Source organism: Perissodus microlepis, chromosome 20 (assembly GCF_051167445.1).
Source record: "Perissodus microlepis isolate ML-2025 ecotype Zambia chromosome 20, ASM5116744v1, whole genome shotgun sequence".
Taxonomy (NCBI): domain Eukaryota; kingdom Metazoa; phylum Chordata; class Actinopteri; order Cichliformes; family Cichlidae; genus Perissodus; species Perissodus microlepis.
In genome coordinates this window covers 18,069,210-18,085,680 of record NC_140480.1, presented here as the reverse complement: position 1 = coordinate 18,085,680, position 16,471 = coordinate 18,069,210, and the positions used below count along the sequence as shown (strand labels likewise).

General features: G+C 40.2%; 1 protein-coding gene across 9 annotated transcripts in view; it reads left to right on the top strand.

Moving 5' to 3' along the window:
- The window catches only part of LOC146364366 (paired box protein Pax-7-like), a 97,812-nt gene extending 82,818 nt beyond the window's left edge, over positions 1–14,994 (top strand). For 5 of the 9 annotated variants that reach the window (XM_084918167.1, XM_084918160.1, XM_084918162.1 and 2 more), the window contains 2 exons: positions 3,041–3,127; positions 12,285–14,994. In XM_084918167.1, coding sequence (XP_084774293.1) covers positions 3,041–3,127; positions 12,285–12,400 — 203 coding nt within the window. In that variant the 3' untranslated portion in view covers positions 12,401–14,994. The remainder of the gene's footprint in view (positions 1–3,040; positions 3,128–12,284) is intronic. The other 4 variants (XM_084918164.1, XM_084918166.1, XM_084918165.1 and 1 more) reach the window with 1 other exon arrangement.
- Positions 14,995–16,471: the final 1,477 nt, after the last annotated feature.

The window sequence follows — 16,471 nt, the reverse complement described above, 5'->3', positions numbered from 1 at the left end:
GCATACATTAAAGCATATATTCTCCTTAAATAGCTAAAAATTATAGGTATAGTGTTTTTTTTTTTTAAATCAGGTTTGCTAGCTTAACTACTTGCAATATTAGTAAGGGCTTCCAGCTGTTTGACCAATACTCTCCTTCTCTGTTTGCCAAATATTTAGTTATCACATCACATCAGAATCTGTGAGCTGTTGTGCCGTCGGAGCTGAAAGCCAACAGCTCACAGATTCTGATCCTTCAGGTCCACGCTCTGTGTTTTTGTCTTTGTGCGGAATCTGTTTACCTGCTCTCATTTGCTTGTTTGTTGCTCATTTGCTCATTTGTTTTAGCTGTTTGGCGGTTGTTGAAATAGTTTTGTGATTCTGGTGTTTCTGGCAAAATGCATTTATATTTAGAAGCCAATAACCCCAGGTTTCTTTTCAGCACTCCAGCTAGAGCTCTGTTGAGCATTGTATTCCTCTAGCACCCATCAGAACTAACTTCATTAACTTAGTTCATGAAGTCAGTACACTTGTCCGGTAGTCGGATGGGACCAGTCCTTTCTGGGGCTTCTTGGGGATCAGGACTGTCCAGCCTTTGGTTAGCCATTTCGTGGTGTCTCTCATTGATGAGCAGCTGGTTCATTTGTACTGCCAGATGCTCATGGAATGCAGTCAGCTTCTTCAGCAGTAGAAGTGAACAATGTCGGGGCCTGGTGCTGTCCAACTCGTCATACTGGAGACCCTTTCTTGGATGTCTGCCACTGTGATGGTTACTGGAACCTGTTCAGGGAGGTCACTGTGGTCTGCTCTTAGATCCAGTTGCCACTGAACATTGCCGTTGTGGGTTATAGTTGGCATACCTCCCTCCGTGCTGCCTTGACCTTAGCCTCTAGTCTCTTTCTCCATGGAGGGTACTGCTCCTTGTGGCTATTGAACTTGTAGCCAAGCACACTGATCACTGTTGCTTTGGTGTAGATCAGCTGATTAGTCACGGTAATGGTCATGGTAGATATCACCCGTAGTGCTGCATTCACATCATCTAGTAGATCTTCTGAGGGTACTTCACGTAGTCTTGGTAACTGGCTATGGAGGATCCAAGTTTCAAGCTTCGCCACAATCCTATCTTTCAGGTCAGTTGTTCTCGCACTTAGTGATCCTTCTTCCATTGCACTTAGGGCTTGGTACCCAATCTTGGGTGGATGTGATGATATATCCCCCCCCTCCCCCCCGACCTCTCGTCCTGGCTCCCCCTTTCCGTAGCACGGCTGGAACTGTTCTCCAGCCGTGAGAACAGTTCCTTCTTCCGAATGTTGGAACACTGTACAAAGTGCTTGCTCATAGGCAGTGTTGGGAAGGTTACTTTTAAAATGTATTCCACTACAGATTACAGAATACATGCCCCAAAATGTATTTTGTAACGCATTCCGTTTATTCTGAATACTTTGGATTACTTAATATATTATCATCAGTGTTGGGACTAACGCGTTATTAAGTAACGCGTTACAGTAACTACGTTATTATTGTGGTAACGAGCACGGTAACTAGTTATTATGCCAAAACCAGGAACGCGTTACTCGTTACTGGGATTTAGATAGGCTCGTTATTTGTTACTTCGTGTGGTGGCTATCGCGGAGTTTCCACAGATTCAATAACATTAGCAAGTGGTGGAGGCCAGCAGGTGGATGAGGGAAAGGGGAGGCAAGAGGAGAGACCCGAAGCGGCTGCCGGTCCGAGTGTCAGGTGAACTGAACTTCAGGTAAGAAGTTATGACCTGCAGTCTATCTGGGTCAGATACCAAGTTTAGGTGGAGTTTATTTTCGTTATGCTGACTTTTTCCATACTGCGTACTAGCTAGCATGACAGAGTTTCTATACAGCTGGGTGGGTGCTATGATGTTACTGATGTTGAACTTTATTTTGTTCATAAGGTTAATTATTAGAGTTGCCAACCATCCCCTAAAAAACGGAATTGTCTCATATTCAGAGAATATATTACTCGTTTTGTATTGAGGTGAAAAGAAACACAGTTTGTCCCGTACTTCAGCTACAATGAAAAAGACACAAAGCTGGAGTTATTCTGTGTCTTCGCTGCACAGCTGCCTCTTCTCCTCTCATTCTCTCCCCCTCCCTCTCCTGTTTCTACTTCAATCATTTAACTGATCAATGATCAGCTGATTGGCTTTTCTCTGTTGTTTGTTTATCGCCCACTTTGCGCCAGAAAGAGGAAACCAGCGGAGGTCGCGCTAAACAACAGCAGCACGTTTAAGCTTGATCAGCTGTTAGAATTTATTTAATATTACTTTCTAGTATCAGCTGATGTTTGCTGGAGCCACAGCTGTGAAAGCTGCTCGTCATGATGTCGGTTTGGTTATCTGGTGAAACATGAAGATGAAACCAGGAGATGTCCTTACTGGATCATCAGAGCTGAACAGGTGATGGAGAAACAGGTTTACCTTTTAGGTGACATGAATGAGTTGAAGGGAAGTTATGAACTGTTTCTGAGAGACAAATAAAACCAGGATCCTTTTCTATGTAGCTGATAGCTGGTAACTGTGCAGGGGCGGGTCAGGCAAAGTGTTGCCAGGGGGCCAGGTAGGGCATTAACAGGGACAGGGGGGCACAAAGAAATACCTTTCTTTCTTATTCTCATTTAAAATGTCTAGCTTTAAAAAAATAATTATCTGAATCTTACAACAAACGATTGATAGATTGATACATATCACCAAGACAGAGTACATCACTGTCACAACAGTGTTTGTTTTCATTCAAAGGCTTTATGATTTTTCCTATAATGGCGGGCATTTCTCTAGTCAAAATGCCCGGGACGATTTTTTGTCCCAGTCCAGCCCTGTATGCAGCTCATCTGCAGTCTGGTGTTACCTACATCTTCCTATTCAGAAGGCAGAATTTCTGAGTTCTGAGTACAATCAAAACCACCACGACTGCAGTTTTTGTGTTGGATGTAAAAAGCAGGCTAGAATCATGGTGGCGGTCAGCGACGGTCCAGGCGTGGGATTTCTCTCGTGGAAATATGCACATTATCTTTTCCTTTCTATTGGTAGGTAGCACAGTGCACTTGTGGCAAGTAAGCAAGCTAGAAGACTGGCAATCTTGCTGGGTATCCAGTTACGGAAGTGTGGCAGCACGAGGTGAGAATAAAGTAAATACTCTTCACAGTTTAAAAGACAACGCCACTCTGGGAATTTCACCCAGAGAATACTGGAAGTAACACTAATCACCAAGAAGGCAGTTAGGTTTGTTATACTCAGTACAGAGACGAGGTTCAATGATAAAACAAGTTGACAATTTATTAATAATTATTTAAAACACCGTATAAGAGCACAATCATAAATATCCATGTACAAATATGCTTAAAAAGGTATTCAGAGCTGAGGCTTACCAGTGGAGGGGCAGGGATGCCACGCACAAACTCAAAAAAAGAAAACACACCAAGACACAAGTGCAACACAAAATCACACACTCACACTAATAAACTAAACAAGGCAGGTGTGTACACTCAAAGGATCCCACCACCAAGGCACCCTAGTCTCCTCCACATCGGCACTCCGCATCTGAATAAAAGAAACAAAGAAATGTTAATATATTACAACAAAAATAATATGTAACGCTGGGGGATAACCCAACTGCAGGACCACACTGGTGATCTGCAGCTAGAAAAAGGGCCTCCCACCAGTGGCGTAACAAAAATCCAAACAACAGATCAAAACAACAGAAAAACAACATACAATCTGGATAAAATTTTAAAATCTGGAACAAACGGAATCGCCGTATTGCTCCAACTTGCCGTCTGCCCGACTATAAGTTAATCATCCGGTCAATTAATATGTACGCCAGCTGACTCCCATAACCGGCATGCATATGGCCGCTGTCCACGCCGACATCCACTTTAAAAAGCTGGCAGCAGCAGGAAAAGAAACCTCGCAACGGGAACAGACGGTAAAAGCAAAGCAAAGCAGCAGCACTTCAGCTAGCGTAGCGTTGCGTAAAACTAAGGCCCACACTTCCTGCAAAGCATAATAAGTGATAACAATAAAAGGCAGAGATCGTAACAAAATTGAATTACGTATCGAGTAAACCGCGTCATAAAACATGAGCAGAGTGGCTCATAGGAGGCTTCTACAGCTATGACCTAAAAACAATATCTGTTTACCACCAAGTAAGGTAATGTACACACTACAATGAGTAAACACCTACCAGCCGCGATGGAGGCTTCAGAATGATCTCTGCAACACCAAAGGGAAGTCAGGTGACCAAAAAGGAGATCACAGGTAAGCGATCCAGGAATGCTCAAATGGCCACTATTTATACTAGCGCCCCCTAATGTGCCAGGCTGAAAGTGGGTTGAACCAAGGAATAACATTCATCCTGCCACAGAAGCAACACATTAACAAGAGAATTCTGAGTAAAACCAAAGTTACTTTCCCTAGTAACTAGTTACTTTGAAAGTAATAAGTAACTTGAAGTAACTGAGTTACTTTTGATAGAAGTAACTAGTAATGTAACTAAGTTACTAATTTAAAGTAAAGTAATTTAAAGTAACTTATTATATTTATTATTATTTGCAGCTAGCAGGTTGTTAATGCTATCCATCAAATCTAAAAACACTATGTTAATACATGGAGATCCTATACGAGATTTTGTAGCGCTTTCGTATAGAAAACTATTTTGCGCGTATATTTAAAACATGTCCGCGGCTCCGAACCGTAGTAAAGAGACCTCTGGCTAATATGTCGGGTTCCGTGTCAGGCTCGTAGCCGAAAACTAGCTTTACTTTGTTCTCTGGGTCAACTTTGCTAGCGAGAGACAGAGAGAGGCGTTGAAAGGCTGCTCCAACGGAACTTATTGTTTCAGAGGAAAACACGAACACAGTGTACAGTTGAGTCAATAGCTTACTTACAACTGGGCTCGTCAGGCACTCTTTTTGGCTGCAGTGGTTATTATTCTATTTACATGCTTCCATCTCCTGTTTCTGCTTGATGACAACTCATACGTTTCGACTCTTTTTCTCCCTCCCTGGCACTCACAGACACATAACAGGTATGGCAGTCCATTCTCCCTGCAGCACGGACTACACTGCCCATGGGCCGCAAGATTGAGACACAGACATTAGAGCCTCTTAATGCGTGTTTTGTTTGGGTTGCCACTGGCGTGGAATTACCAAAAATAGAGAGCATAGCCTTATGAAACAGGAAAATACCGCCATTCAATCCATTAATTTCAACAAAGTAACTGTATTCTGAATACCACCTTTTAAAACGGTAACTGTAACTCATATTTTGTATTTTAAATACGTAACGTATCATGTATTCCGTTACTCCCCAACACTGCTCATAGGGGGGTCATACTAGTCGTTTCGCCATCACTCTGGATGCTGGGAATCAAAGATTCCATAGCTCAATTATCCTATTCATGTAACCTTTTCTGCTGGGGTTAGTTGGGTAGGAGCTTCCCAACAGTGCCCAATTTTTATCTCTTCTCCACCGATGCCATCTTGTTCCAGTAGCCCACTTGTCATCAGGGTGTCCTGGTTCCTCAACACCTTACACGGACTTTGTTAATCCCAAAAAACTCTACTAACTTTCATGTAACCCTTGAATGGGTTGTAGGTAGATAGTTGTACAAAGTATTTTCAGACAGAATGTAGGGATCGGTGGGTTAGCCTGTTCTCATTTCTGAGGTTAACATGTAATATGTTCCGAAATGTTTCAGTACTGTAACTAAATTACGTTTTTCAATAATGTAGTAATGTAGCACATTCCTTTCCTAAATTCAGGTGTTACATTACAGTTAAAATGATATCATTGTTGCATTGTAAACGTTCCTTGGTAATCTGCAATCTCGATAAAAAGAGAAAAAAAATATATAAACAAAATTTTTTTTCCTCCTGCACTTGTGCTACAATCAGCCTATTTAGATTGCATCTATGTCATGGCTATTAAAATCATCTTATATCAAGGGCCACATACTTGATATATGTGGCCCTTGATATAAGTCCACAGAATGGTGAAATTCCAGTTTCTGTCAGTTTAAAAAGTATAACTATGCATTCAATCTATTAGATATCTTAATATAAGATTAAAAACCCCCCAGCAAATTCAACATTATGTCTCAGTTTTTCTACATGGTGAAGAAATGCTGCCATAATCAATGAAAGAAATCTGTCAGCATGACTGTTTGAGCTCAGATTGTAAGAAGTAATGTGTAAAGTCACAAAATTTTGTTATTAAATTACTTTGGTGTATTGTGTATGGCCATGAGCGAGGGCCTTATTGGTAAAAAAAAAAAAAAAAGTTTTAAAAAAGTTATAAAAATACAGTTAAAAGTCCAACCTTTATACCTTAAAGGCGGTACGTATTTAAAATACAAAATATGAGTAACCGTCTTCCGTTACAGTTACCGTTTAAATAGGTGGTAATCAGAATACAGTTAGTTTATTGAAATAAGTGGAATACACACCTGTTGTTTCCTGACTAATGTTAGGCTATCCCAGCTCTATACCTTCTCCAATTTTGGTGATTAAATGCAGTTGGGTGCAGGTTTAGGTCAGTTGGAAGAGCATGCAATCCTATGGCACATGGCTCGAGTCCGACCCATGGCCTTTTTTTTCCATCTGGGATTAATACAGTTTCTCTGATTCTGATTGCCGGAAACTCAAACAAAACACACAGGAGGCTCTAATGTAAGCATCCTGTTAATGTTGGTGGCATCAGTTAGACAATGGACCCAGAGCCAGCAGTGCACAGGCAGGAATGCATTTCTTACTTGGAAATTCCGGAGATGAATGGGATGGTCAAAACTTCAGTATCTACGATGTACTATTGCTGTGTGAATTTTATTACTATTAATGAAGGCTACTCGTCACCAAGCTAACATTGTTAGCTGGAGTTAGCTGGGGTTAATTCACAGTTTACAGACTGTTAGGCTGTTTCTCAATACTCAAGTACGTCAGTCGGTACTCGCGTTCTCACTAGTCCGGGCTTCGTAAGTTTACGCGGGAGTCCAGACTTCCTGAGAACGCTATAGTTGGAACTGCAGTGTACTTGATGACATCACAGCTCCAGAGTTTTTATTGCCATCCCCTCTTAATTTAACTGTTTTAACTAAAAAAATTACACATGATGTAGTAGATTTATTTAAGAAAAAAAAAAGATAATTCAAAAAAGCATCTTAAGCACTTTGGCAAAATTCGCTTTTACATATCATGTGTTTCATAATGCCTAATAAGCTTTGTACAGTTGAGCACAATCACTACGTGACAGAAACACTTAAGTTTAAGTCTTAAAAGGTAAAGCCTAATCTCTCTTAATAAAAATATTATACATGTTTGCCTGAATAAAAACAGACAAGTGAGAAGTTAGAACGCTTTTATTTTCATTTTAGTAAACACTCAAAACTTACAATAGAGAGCTGGGGTTTGGAAGAGAGTTTAACAAATATTTAAAATATAATCCGATCCTTTTTGGAGTAGCCTTCAGGATCTCCATGTATTAACATAGTGTTTTTAGATTTGATGGATAGCATTAACAACCTGCTAGCTGCAAATAATCATGTGCAGTTTCACATGCTTGTTAACAGACAAAAAGAAAACATATTACTGATACAGAAATAGTTTTCTATACAAGCACTGCAAAAAGTGCAGCCTTACCTAATGTCCACATTACTGTTAGGCATTTTATATAAAGATTTAAATATCTAGTTGGTATTGGTATGGTTAGTAGCCTTCAGTAATAGTAATAAATCACATAATTCATGTAGTTGTAAAAAGCAAGACAATATATTAAGTAATCCAAAGTATTCAGAATACGTTACTCCCAAGGATTCAAGGATTCTTTAGTGTTATTCGCATCACATGTTTACATGAGGTGGAATGAAATTAGGTGCACACGGTCCCGGAGCGAAAGAAACAGAATAACCGAGAAACACAATAAAAAGAAAACTGTCATGGTCCTGGGTCGGTGACCCAGCGTTTTGAGTTTATTGTTTTGATTTTGTATTAATTCTTAGGGTTTGGTTCTGGTGTTCAGTGTTTTATTATTCCTACCTGTGTTCTTTCCCCCCTGTGCTCTGTTCATGTCCCTGAGTTTGTGTTTGTAAAACAGTTTGTGAGTTTCCTGTTCTATTTTGAAGGTCTGTGTCTCGTTGTGTCTCATTAGGTTCAGCTGTGTTCCCCTCTGGCGTATCATTCCCTCATTACCTTGTGTGTATTTATAGTGTGTCCCTGCCTGTGTTCCTTGTCGCTCCGTCTGTGTAATTTGGTATTCCCTGCGTCTCGCCGCTCTCCTTTCTTCGTGTTTTCCCTGCGTGTCCTTATGTTTTCAGGTTTGTTTATTAGTTTTCCCAGTCTAGGTCTAGGTTTTAGTTGCTCCCTGTTCCTTATTTCTTGGTTTGTACATTGCTTTCACTACAAATACATGCCTACTCGCACCTCAGCCAGTACCTGCATTTTGGATCCTTTTCTCACTACACCACACGACTGCTGCCCCAGCCGTGACAGTACGGAGCGACCACAAACATGGATCCAGCGGACTTTCCTGGGGAGAGTGATCTGGCGCGAGTCCTACGCCTGGTGGAATGGATAACCCACACCTCAAATACAAGAGCGAAGATTGTGGGAATGAATGCGATTGAGGCAATCCTCGAGGGAAATCCCCATCTCCACCAGGCCAGAGGATTCAGATTTAATTGCCGATCTACATAAAGCCCAGGCGGCAGTGCAAGCTCGGGAATTAGCAGACTTCGTCCGGCAGCAGCGGACAACGGCTGACATCTAAGCAGCTGGCTGTGGTGAGTCAAAGGGACATTTTTTCCACCACTTCTGTCTTTGGGACTGTTTTTTCAGGGGCTGTGTGTTTTGGGACAGGGGAGAATAATGACTGTGATTTCCCCGCTTCACCAGCTTAACTTCTGCTAAAACCATCATTACAGTCAGCCACTCAGGCTTCCATTCAGTCAGTAGCCCAGCCTACACCTTTACCCTTAGCCCGGTCACCTGTTCAGCCATTAGCCTCACCAGTAGCACAGTTATCTCTTCAGCTACCTGCCTCCTCATCTACTCATTCTTCTATTTTGTCACGTGTACAACCTTCGCTTTCACCTGCCTCTGTACAGGAAGCTATGGCAATACAACGCATTAAGGACTGTTTTTCTACCTCCCATACCGAGCAGAGAGACAAACATATTAACACTAAACTGGTTTCTCAAAAGCTGGCCTGTTCTGAGACTTTTACTCACTCCAGGCCTCAGCTGACTCTGGACCCCTGGAGGCTAAGGAGCCAGCTGAGGACTGTGCCCGGCTGTCGCTGCCTGAGCAGGGTCAGTGCTCTGCGCAGCTGCAGTCTGCCTCATGTTTGCCGGAGGCCCCCGTGCCTGCTGGTTTTGCTTTTTGTGTGCCAGAGGCCCCCGTGCCTGCTGGTTTTGTTTCGCGTGTGCCAGAGGCTCACACTGGCTCACACTGGTTCTGTGGCTGTTCTCGCTGGGGGGTCCAAGGAACCGCTCCAGCCTCCTGCTTTTGCTGGGGGTCCAAGGAACCGCTTCAGCCTTCGGTCTTTCCTGGAGTGTCCGAAGAGCCACTTCGGCCTTCGCTGGAGGGTCCGAGGGGCTGCTTCAGCCTTCATTCTTTGCTGGGGGGGCACGAAGATCCGCTCCCGCCTCCTAGTTTCACTGGGGGGGTCCGAGGAGCCCGTCTGGCCATCACCATCGCCTGCAGCTTCTGCTGGGGGGGTCTGAGGAGCCTGTCCGACCATCACCGTCGCCTGCGGCTTCCGCTGGGGGGTCTGAGGAGCCCGTCCGACTATCACAATCACCTGAACGGTGTTGCCACCGCTGCCTTCCGCGCTGCCGGTCTCCGGATTTGTGTCGCCGCCGCTGCCTTCCGCACGGCCGGCTTTTGGATTTGTGTTGCCTCCACAACCTTCTGTGGGGCCGACCCCCTGAACTGTTTCACTCTGCCATGGACTCAGCCATGGATGTGGAAGGCTGAGTCTTTTAGCCATGTTTCTGTGAGACAGAATTGAGTAACTTAACTCATTGAGTAACTTAATGGAATACATTACAAAATACATGTTGGGCCATGTATTCTGTAATCTGTAGTGGAATAATACATTTTGGAATACCTTCCCAACACTGGCTAGAACCCAGAATGATGTAAAGGTGAGTGTATGTTGACCCCAGCTCAGCTCAGCTCAGCCTCTTCAACACGCAATAAAGGCAGTGATGAGTAAGCGCATTTGTATGTGTTCATGTTTTTAAAAGTCACTGTGGCATTCTCTCCTAAGTCTCTTTCAATTTTTCTTGTGTTGTCAGTTTTCGTGTTCATGCATAAAAACTAAAAGATCATATGTGTGTCCTCATTAGTATCGGGATTTGTGTTTATGTATGGAAATAGTAATTATGTGACCATGGTCATTTATGACTGTTTCCCAACAGTTGATCAGGTGTTCCGTTGAAGATTATCTGGTTCCACCTGATTCGTACTCTAAGCCATCGGCGTGAGAAACGGGCAGAACAATTACATTCTTTTCCACTAGCACTAGTATAACTATCTGCTCTAATTAAATAGGTTGCCAACTGCAGGTAAAACAGAAGAAAAAATTACATAATAGTCATGCTGTGAGATTTGAAAAAAAGTAGTCAATCTGACCTGGGTCCTGGAAAAAATTCTGACCCAGATGAAGGCCCTAGCATGAGTAGTGGCCAGAAGAAAGCAAGAAAGGTATACTGGGGACAAACCGAGCCTGGTGCGAGGAAAAAATTTTGTTTGGTGGTGTGCCGTGTGATTTTTATTTTGTGAAATATGTGCGATGGCTCCAAAAGGTTAGGAAACACTAATTTATGGAGTCACATGAAAGTAATGTACCGAGTAGTATATCAAATTACTTGTGAGTAATTAAGTACTTTATTTTTATACATCAATCAAATCAAAACAGTTACCTCATACATATACACACTAGTACATCACAAGACCAAATTTCCTCTGCTGATCAAAAATTCTCATCATCATGGTGATTTAAAAAATGAAGAAATGATAGGGGACAAGATTGCCTTCTAATTTGTGCTTAAGAGTTTAACCAAGCAGTTTTGGTACCTACATATAAACAAACAGCAAAGTGGAAAAACAAAAGCTAAAATCAAAAATTATGTTTGTCCTACACTCCAGTTCTCTTTATACTGAAAGATAAATACTCTACAACATTAGAGAGACATATGATCAGATAATCCCAAGATAGACCAGAAAGAACACTCTTTTAACAGATTTAACAGTTTTTCAGGCTTTCTCATCAAACAATACACTGAAATGCCACTGTTGTTCTTAGTCATAACACATTGTCAGGAGATGCTATCAAGAATGAGTACAAGGGGAAATGAACTGATCATTTAGGTTTGCAGGATAAATAGTAAACCATGAAATAACATGATTTACTCATAATGTAAAAGTAGTGTCATGGTTCTGGGTCATCCGACCCAGCATTTTGAGTCTCTTGGGTTCTGGTGATTGTTATGTATTATGATGATGGTTTAAGGTTCATTAGTTAGTCTTTAGTTTATTCTGTGTTCCTGGGTGATTGACTATGTTTAGTTTCTTGTCTGTTAGGTTCCCCTTGTGTTTTGGTCTCGTGTCTGTCGTGTCATCTGTGTTTACGTGCCTTCCCCTGCATGTTTCCCTGTTTCCCAGGTCCCAGTAATGCCTTTGTGTTTTGTCTCCCTTTTCCCTTTACATTTTCCCTCCTTGTGTTTCATTCTGTCTCCCCTGTCTGTCATGTGCATTCATGTATGTTCTCCCCAGCCCGTCTTGTCTCTCTCTCCCCCTCAGTGTCTCATCTTTCTTAATTGCTTCCATGTTTCTCTCATTGTGTCGCCTCCCTTTTTCTCCTCAGTCTGCCTTGTTCCCCTGTGTGTTCCTTCCTCTTACCCCTGTATCATGCCATGTATTTTGGTCTGCATCTTAGTGTGTTTCCGATTTTATTTTGACAGTCTTTTGTCTTGTGTTCAGCGTGTTCAGTTTTGCTTCCCCTGTTGTTATATCTATTTGTTCCATATGTGTTCCCCTCTGTGTATATAGCGTGTCAGGTTCCCTCTGTTCATTGTCAGGTTGTCTGGTTGGGTTGTCTCACATTGTAATCCTTTTGTAACCGTTTTATGTTCTTAGTCCTTCGTATTTGTATTAACTTTAGTTAATTAGTTTTTGCCTTAGTGACTTTCAGTCCATTTACCATTTTATCAATTGCAAGCGGCGAGGATTCTAACAAATCTTCATTAACTCTCCATCCTGTCTTCTATTCTCCACAGCTGCTGTGGATTACCTGGCTAAGAACGTCAATCTCTCCAATCAGCGCAGAGTGAAGCTGGCCGACCACTCAGCTGTACTGGGACTGCTGCAAGTTGAGACAGGCCAAGCATACTAGTACTTTCCCAACATATTTAAACAGCAGTACACCGGGTCACCAGCATAACCCACACTGCCTGCTACAACTCGCATATTCCAGAGAGCATTTGTGAGTGTGTGCCACAAACTGAGTACAAATGTGACTGCTATTTAGGTTTTTTTAAACATTATTTTATATTGGTGGGTGAAAGACTGAATGATGCAGTTTTGCAAGCTTTAAGTATTCTTCATGGAAACAACCAAACTAACAATGAGGAAGTGTTAGGAACATACTTTTTGCACCAAATTTCAGGTGTGTCAAACTTTTTAGATAACTAGAAATTTGTTATAAGCAATTAAATGTGAATTAAAAGACAATCTGAGTGTAATCTTTGAAATAAAATAACTTTTGTATAACCATGATCACAGTGAGGAAATAATACCCAGTTATTCTAACGTTACTTCTGGTTCTTTGCAAAATGTTCCAAGTGAAACAGAATCACTCTGCTATTACTGCAGTAGTTCAACAAATAAAAAAAGGTTGAATTACAGTAAAAATGTGAATGCAGAGCACATTTTTAGGATGAATTTAAAACATTTTAAAAATAAAATGAATTTATAGCAATGTTTCAATGAATTGTTAAAACATACTGATCTATTGTCTGTTTACCTTTAGGAAAGAACCCTTTGAGTTACACACAACAGCTGAGTACCCTAAAAGTCCCTTGTAGTCTCTGTAAATCTTTGATTGATATGATTCTGGTTGTGTTGTCAGAAAACGTATAGACCATGAAAGCTACCTCGAGACTATGCATGCTGTATATCTGACCCAAACAGAATTTAAGCCACTGGATTCAGCAAATATGTTGATTTTTCTCCTGTCTTAAAGAAAACACTCATCAAGAAAGATTGATCTTTGTTGACCCTTTTTATTTATTTTTAATTTCTTCCATGTGAAGCCTGGACAACTTCACCAATATTGGTGAAGTTGTCTGATGCCTACTCTAAGGAGTCCTTCTTGCTGAACAACAGAACATGGAAAAAAAAGATGAAGAAGACAATAAAACAAAATGTCATAATTTGTGCATGTGTTAAGTTTGTGAAGAAGAATAACATTTCTGTAGCAGATCTATATCAGATAATTCCTCACGGGATGACTTATTCTGAGCTCTGTTCATAGCTGAATTCCAAGGACACCAAGGTCAAAACTGAGAGTCTAACATGTACTCTGATTAACTGCCATCATTCACATCTGCATCAATCACTACAGTTTTGATATTTATTTATTTCTCTTCATTGTGGTTCCTTTAGTATCTACTCTCTGTTCATATTTACCATATAAACAAAAAATGATCTTTGTAGAACCATATCTGCAACTATATTTCTACTAATTAACATCTTTTAACAAATGCTTGTCTTCAATACATTTTTTGTAAAGTAGAACAGTGGACTGTAAATCAAACAGACTGCTGATTTTACATACTACAAAATGTTGCTGATCCAAGCAATTTAGCACTCAGAATTTAAAATTTTGTATTATAACACTAAGGATTTTGCCAATAAATATATATTTCTGTAATGTCACCCACCCATTCCCATGCTTAAAAAAGAAAAGAAAATGCTACATAACCCCAAGTAAGTTAGATCTGATAAACCTAAAGATCTAAGTAGTTTAAATATTTTGATTAAGATGGTGCATACTTTATTTATCACAGAGTTAGGAAATTCGTAACTTCACGTACCTTTTAACAGTAGTTTTTAACTCATAACTTATTTTTAATTAAGTTCTTAAATGGGATTATACTAATATGACTTAAAAATAATAACTTTTTTGGTTAGCTGAACTCAACACTCAACAGACACAGTTTAAAGTTTGCTTTCAAGGACAAAATTTTCTAGGAACAGATCCATGAAAATGAAAAACATCATCAAATTTAAATGGGACTGCACTGATCCTTAAGGTTATCTATTCTGAATTATTATCTGAATCTTTTCTGGGGTTTTTTGTTTGTTTGTTTGTTTGCTTTTTGTTGTTTTGTTTTTTTTTTTGTGGTGCTTTTGATGCCATTCCAGAGAGGTTTGGGCTTTCTGAAAAGGAACTGAGAAGTTTAAGTTTGATGATTTCATTTACATTCCAAGTGATTTGTTATGTCTATGTACTCTATAGACTCTACATACTTTTATAATATTATTAAGCTGCATTGTCACAACAACCGTGAAAACCCCTTTTGGGTGATAACCTTCTAACTTGTGTCTATATAATATATATATATATTTTTTTTTCATTTTGTTTTTTTCACTGAAAGGAAACCAAGGACAACATTAAGGATCAAGTGTAAAGATTTTGTTCAGCCTCACCATTGCCAAAAACCTTTTGGCCACTTTTCTACTTGTTTTATTTAGCTCTCAGTTTGGCATGTATGTCATCATGATATTATTTATTCCACATGTATGAAGTATTAGACTAGTGAGAAATTTGGCATTCACTGTCATTTACTCCTTTCAGCCTCTTGGTGTATGTAACAATGACGTAACTGTATGTTCATTAAAACACCTCGACCAAGACCACAGGGGTTGTGCTGACTGAAGTTGTTATTTGTTGGCAGTACAATTAAACAGAATTTAAAATCTGAACAGCATTTATTAATTTTCCTTGAATTTGTACCTTATTTGGAGTAAGCACATACATTATAATCAATATACACTAACACTAATAAGAAAACAAACCAGGCAAAACTGGCCAGTAACTGAAACTCAAAGACACTCTTTTGCACTGACTATTCAAAAGTATGGTCAGTGTTGGGAAGGTTACTTTTAAAATGTATTCCACTACAGATAACGTATTCCGTTACATTACTCAATGAGAATAACGTTGTGCCGTTATGGGTGCATGTCTGATGCAGGGGCGTTAACACCTTTCTTATATCACAACTCTGAAGATCGATGAACGTTGTTAACAGGTTTACTGACATTCAAAAGGGTGAAACTAAAAACAAGACAAACAATACAGTCATGATATACATATGTGCAGCATAATATGCACTTATATACCACATTGCTACTACATAGCATATGTCATATGTCTTATTATATAAACTTGTACTATCGATGCTATCCCAGATGACCTCCAAAATCGCGGCTAACTAGCTTAACAAAGGGACTAGCTTTCCAGCCAAATATTGCATTAGCGCGCAACATATTGCACAAAAGCAAAGTAAGAACTTATACTTTAAGTACATACCGGCGATACAACCATAAACAGAAGATGTAGACAGTATTTTGTGAATGTGAGTGTGTGAATGTGAGAGTAAATGAATAGTGGAATTGTAAAGCGTTTTGGGTGCCTAGAAAAGCGCTATTTAAATGCAATCCATTATTATTTTCTTCCTGCTCAATGAAGTTTTTTCAAAATAAAGCAGTTTCTAAAATGTATTGCTTGGAGCAACCACAGAGGGTGCTGTAAACACATAATGAATAACAAACGGAGTCAAAATGATACTTTAATGATACAACATTTTACAACTTTTATTGATAACAGAACAAAGGTATTCTGAATACTTTGGATTACTGTTGTCATGCTTTTTACAACTACATGAATGTACTATTGCTGTGTGATTTATTACTATTTCTGAAGGCTACTCGCCATATCTATACCAACTATATTTTTAAATTTTAATATAAAATGAGGAACAGTGGGTTGACATTAGGTAAGACTGCACTTTTTCCAGCGATTTGTTATAGAAAACTATTCCGCGCATATATAAAACAGGTACGCGGCTCCAAACCGTAGTAAAGAGACCTCTGGCTAGTACATTGGGTTCCGTGTCGGGCTCGTGGCCGAAAATTAGCTTTACTTTATTGCCTGGGTCAACTTTGCTAGTGAGAGACAGAGAGAGGTGTTGAAAGGCTGCTCCAACGGAACTTATTGTTTCGGAGGAAAACACGAACACAGTGTACAGTCAAGTCTTAATAGCTTACTTATACCACATTATACCACACTCGATACCACATTTTCTAAAGTACTCGTACTCGTTAAAAGTCCCCCGATACCGAGGACCGATACCACGGTCTGAGACCTGTCTATGTTTGAGCGGCATGTAAGGGGTTAATC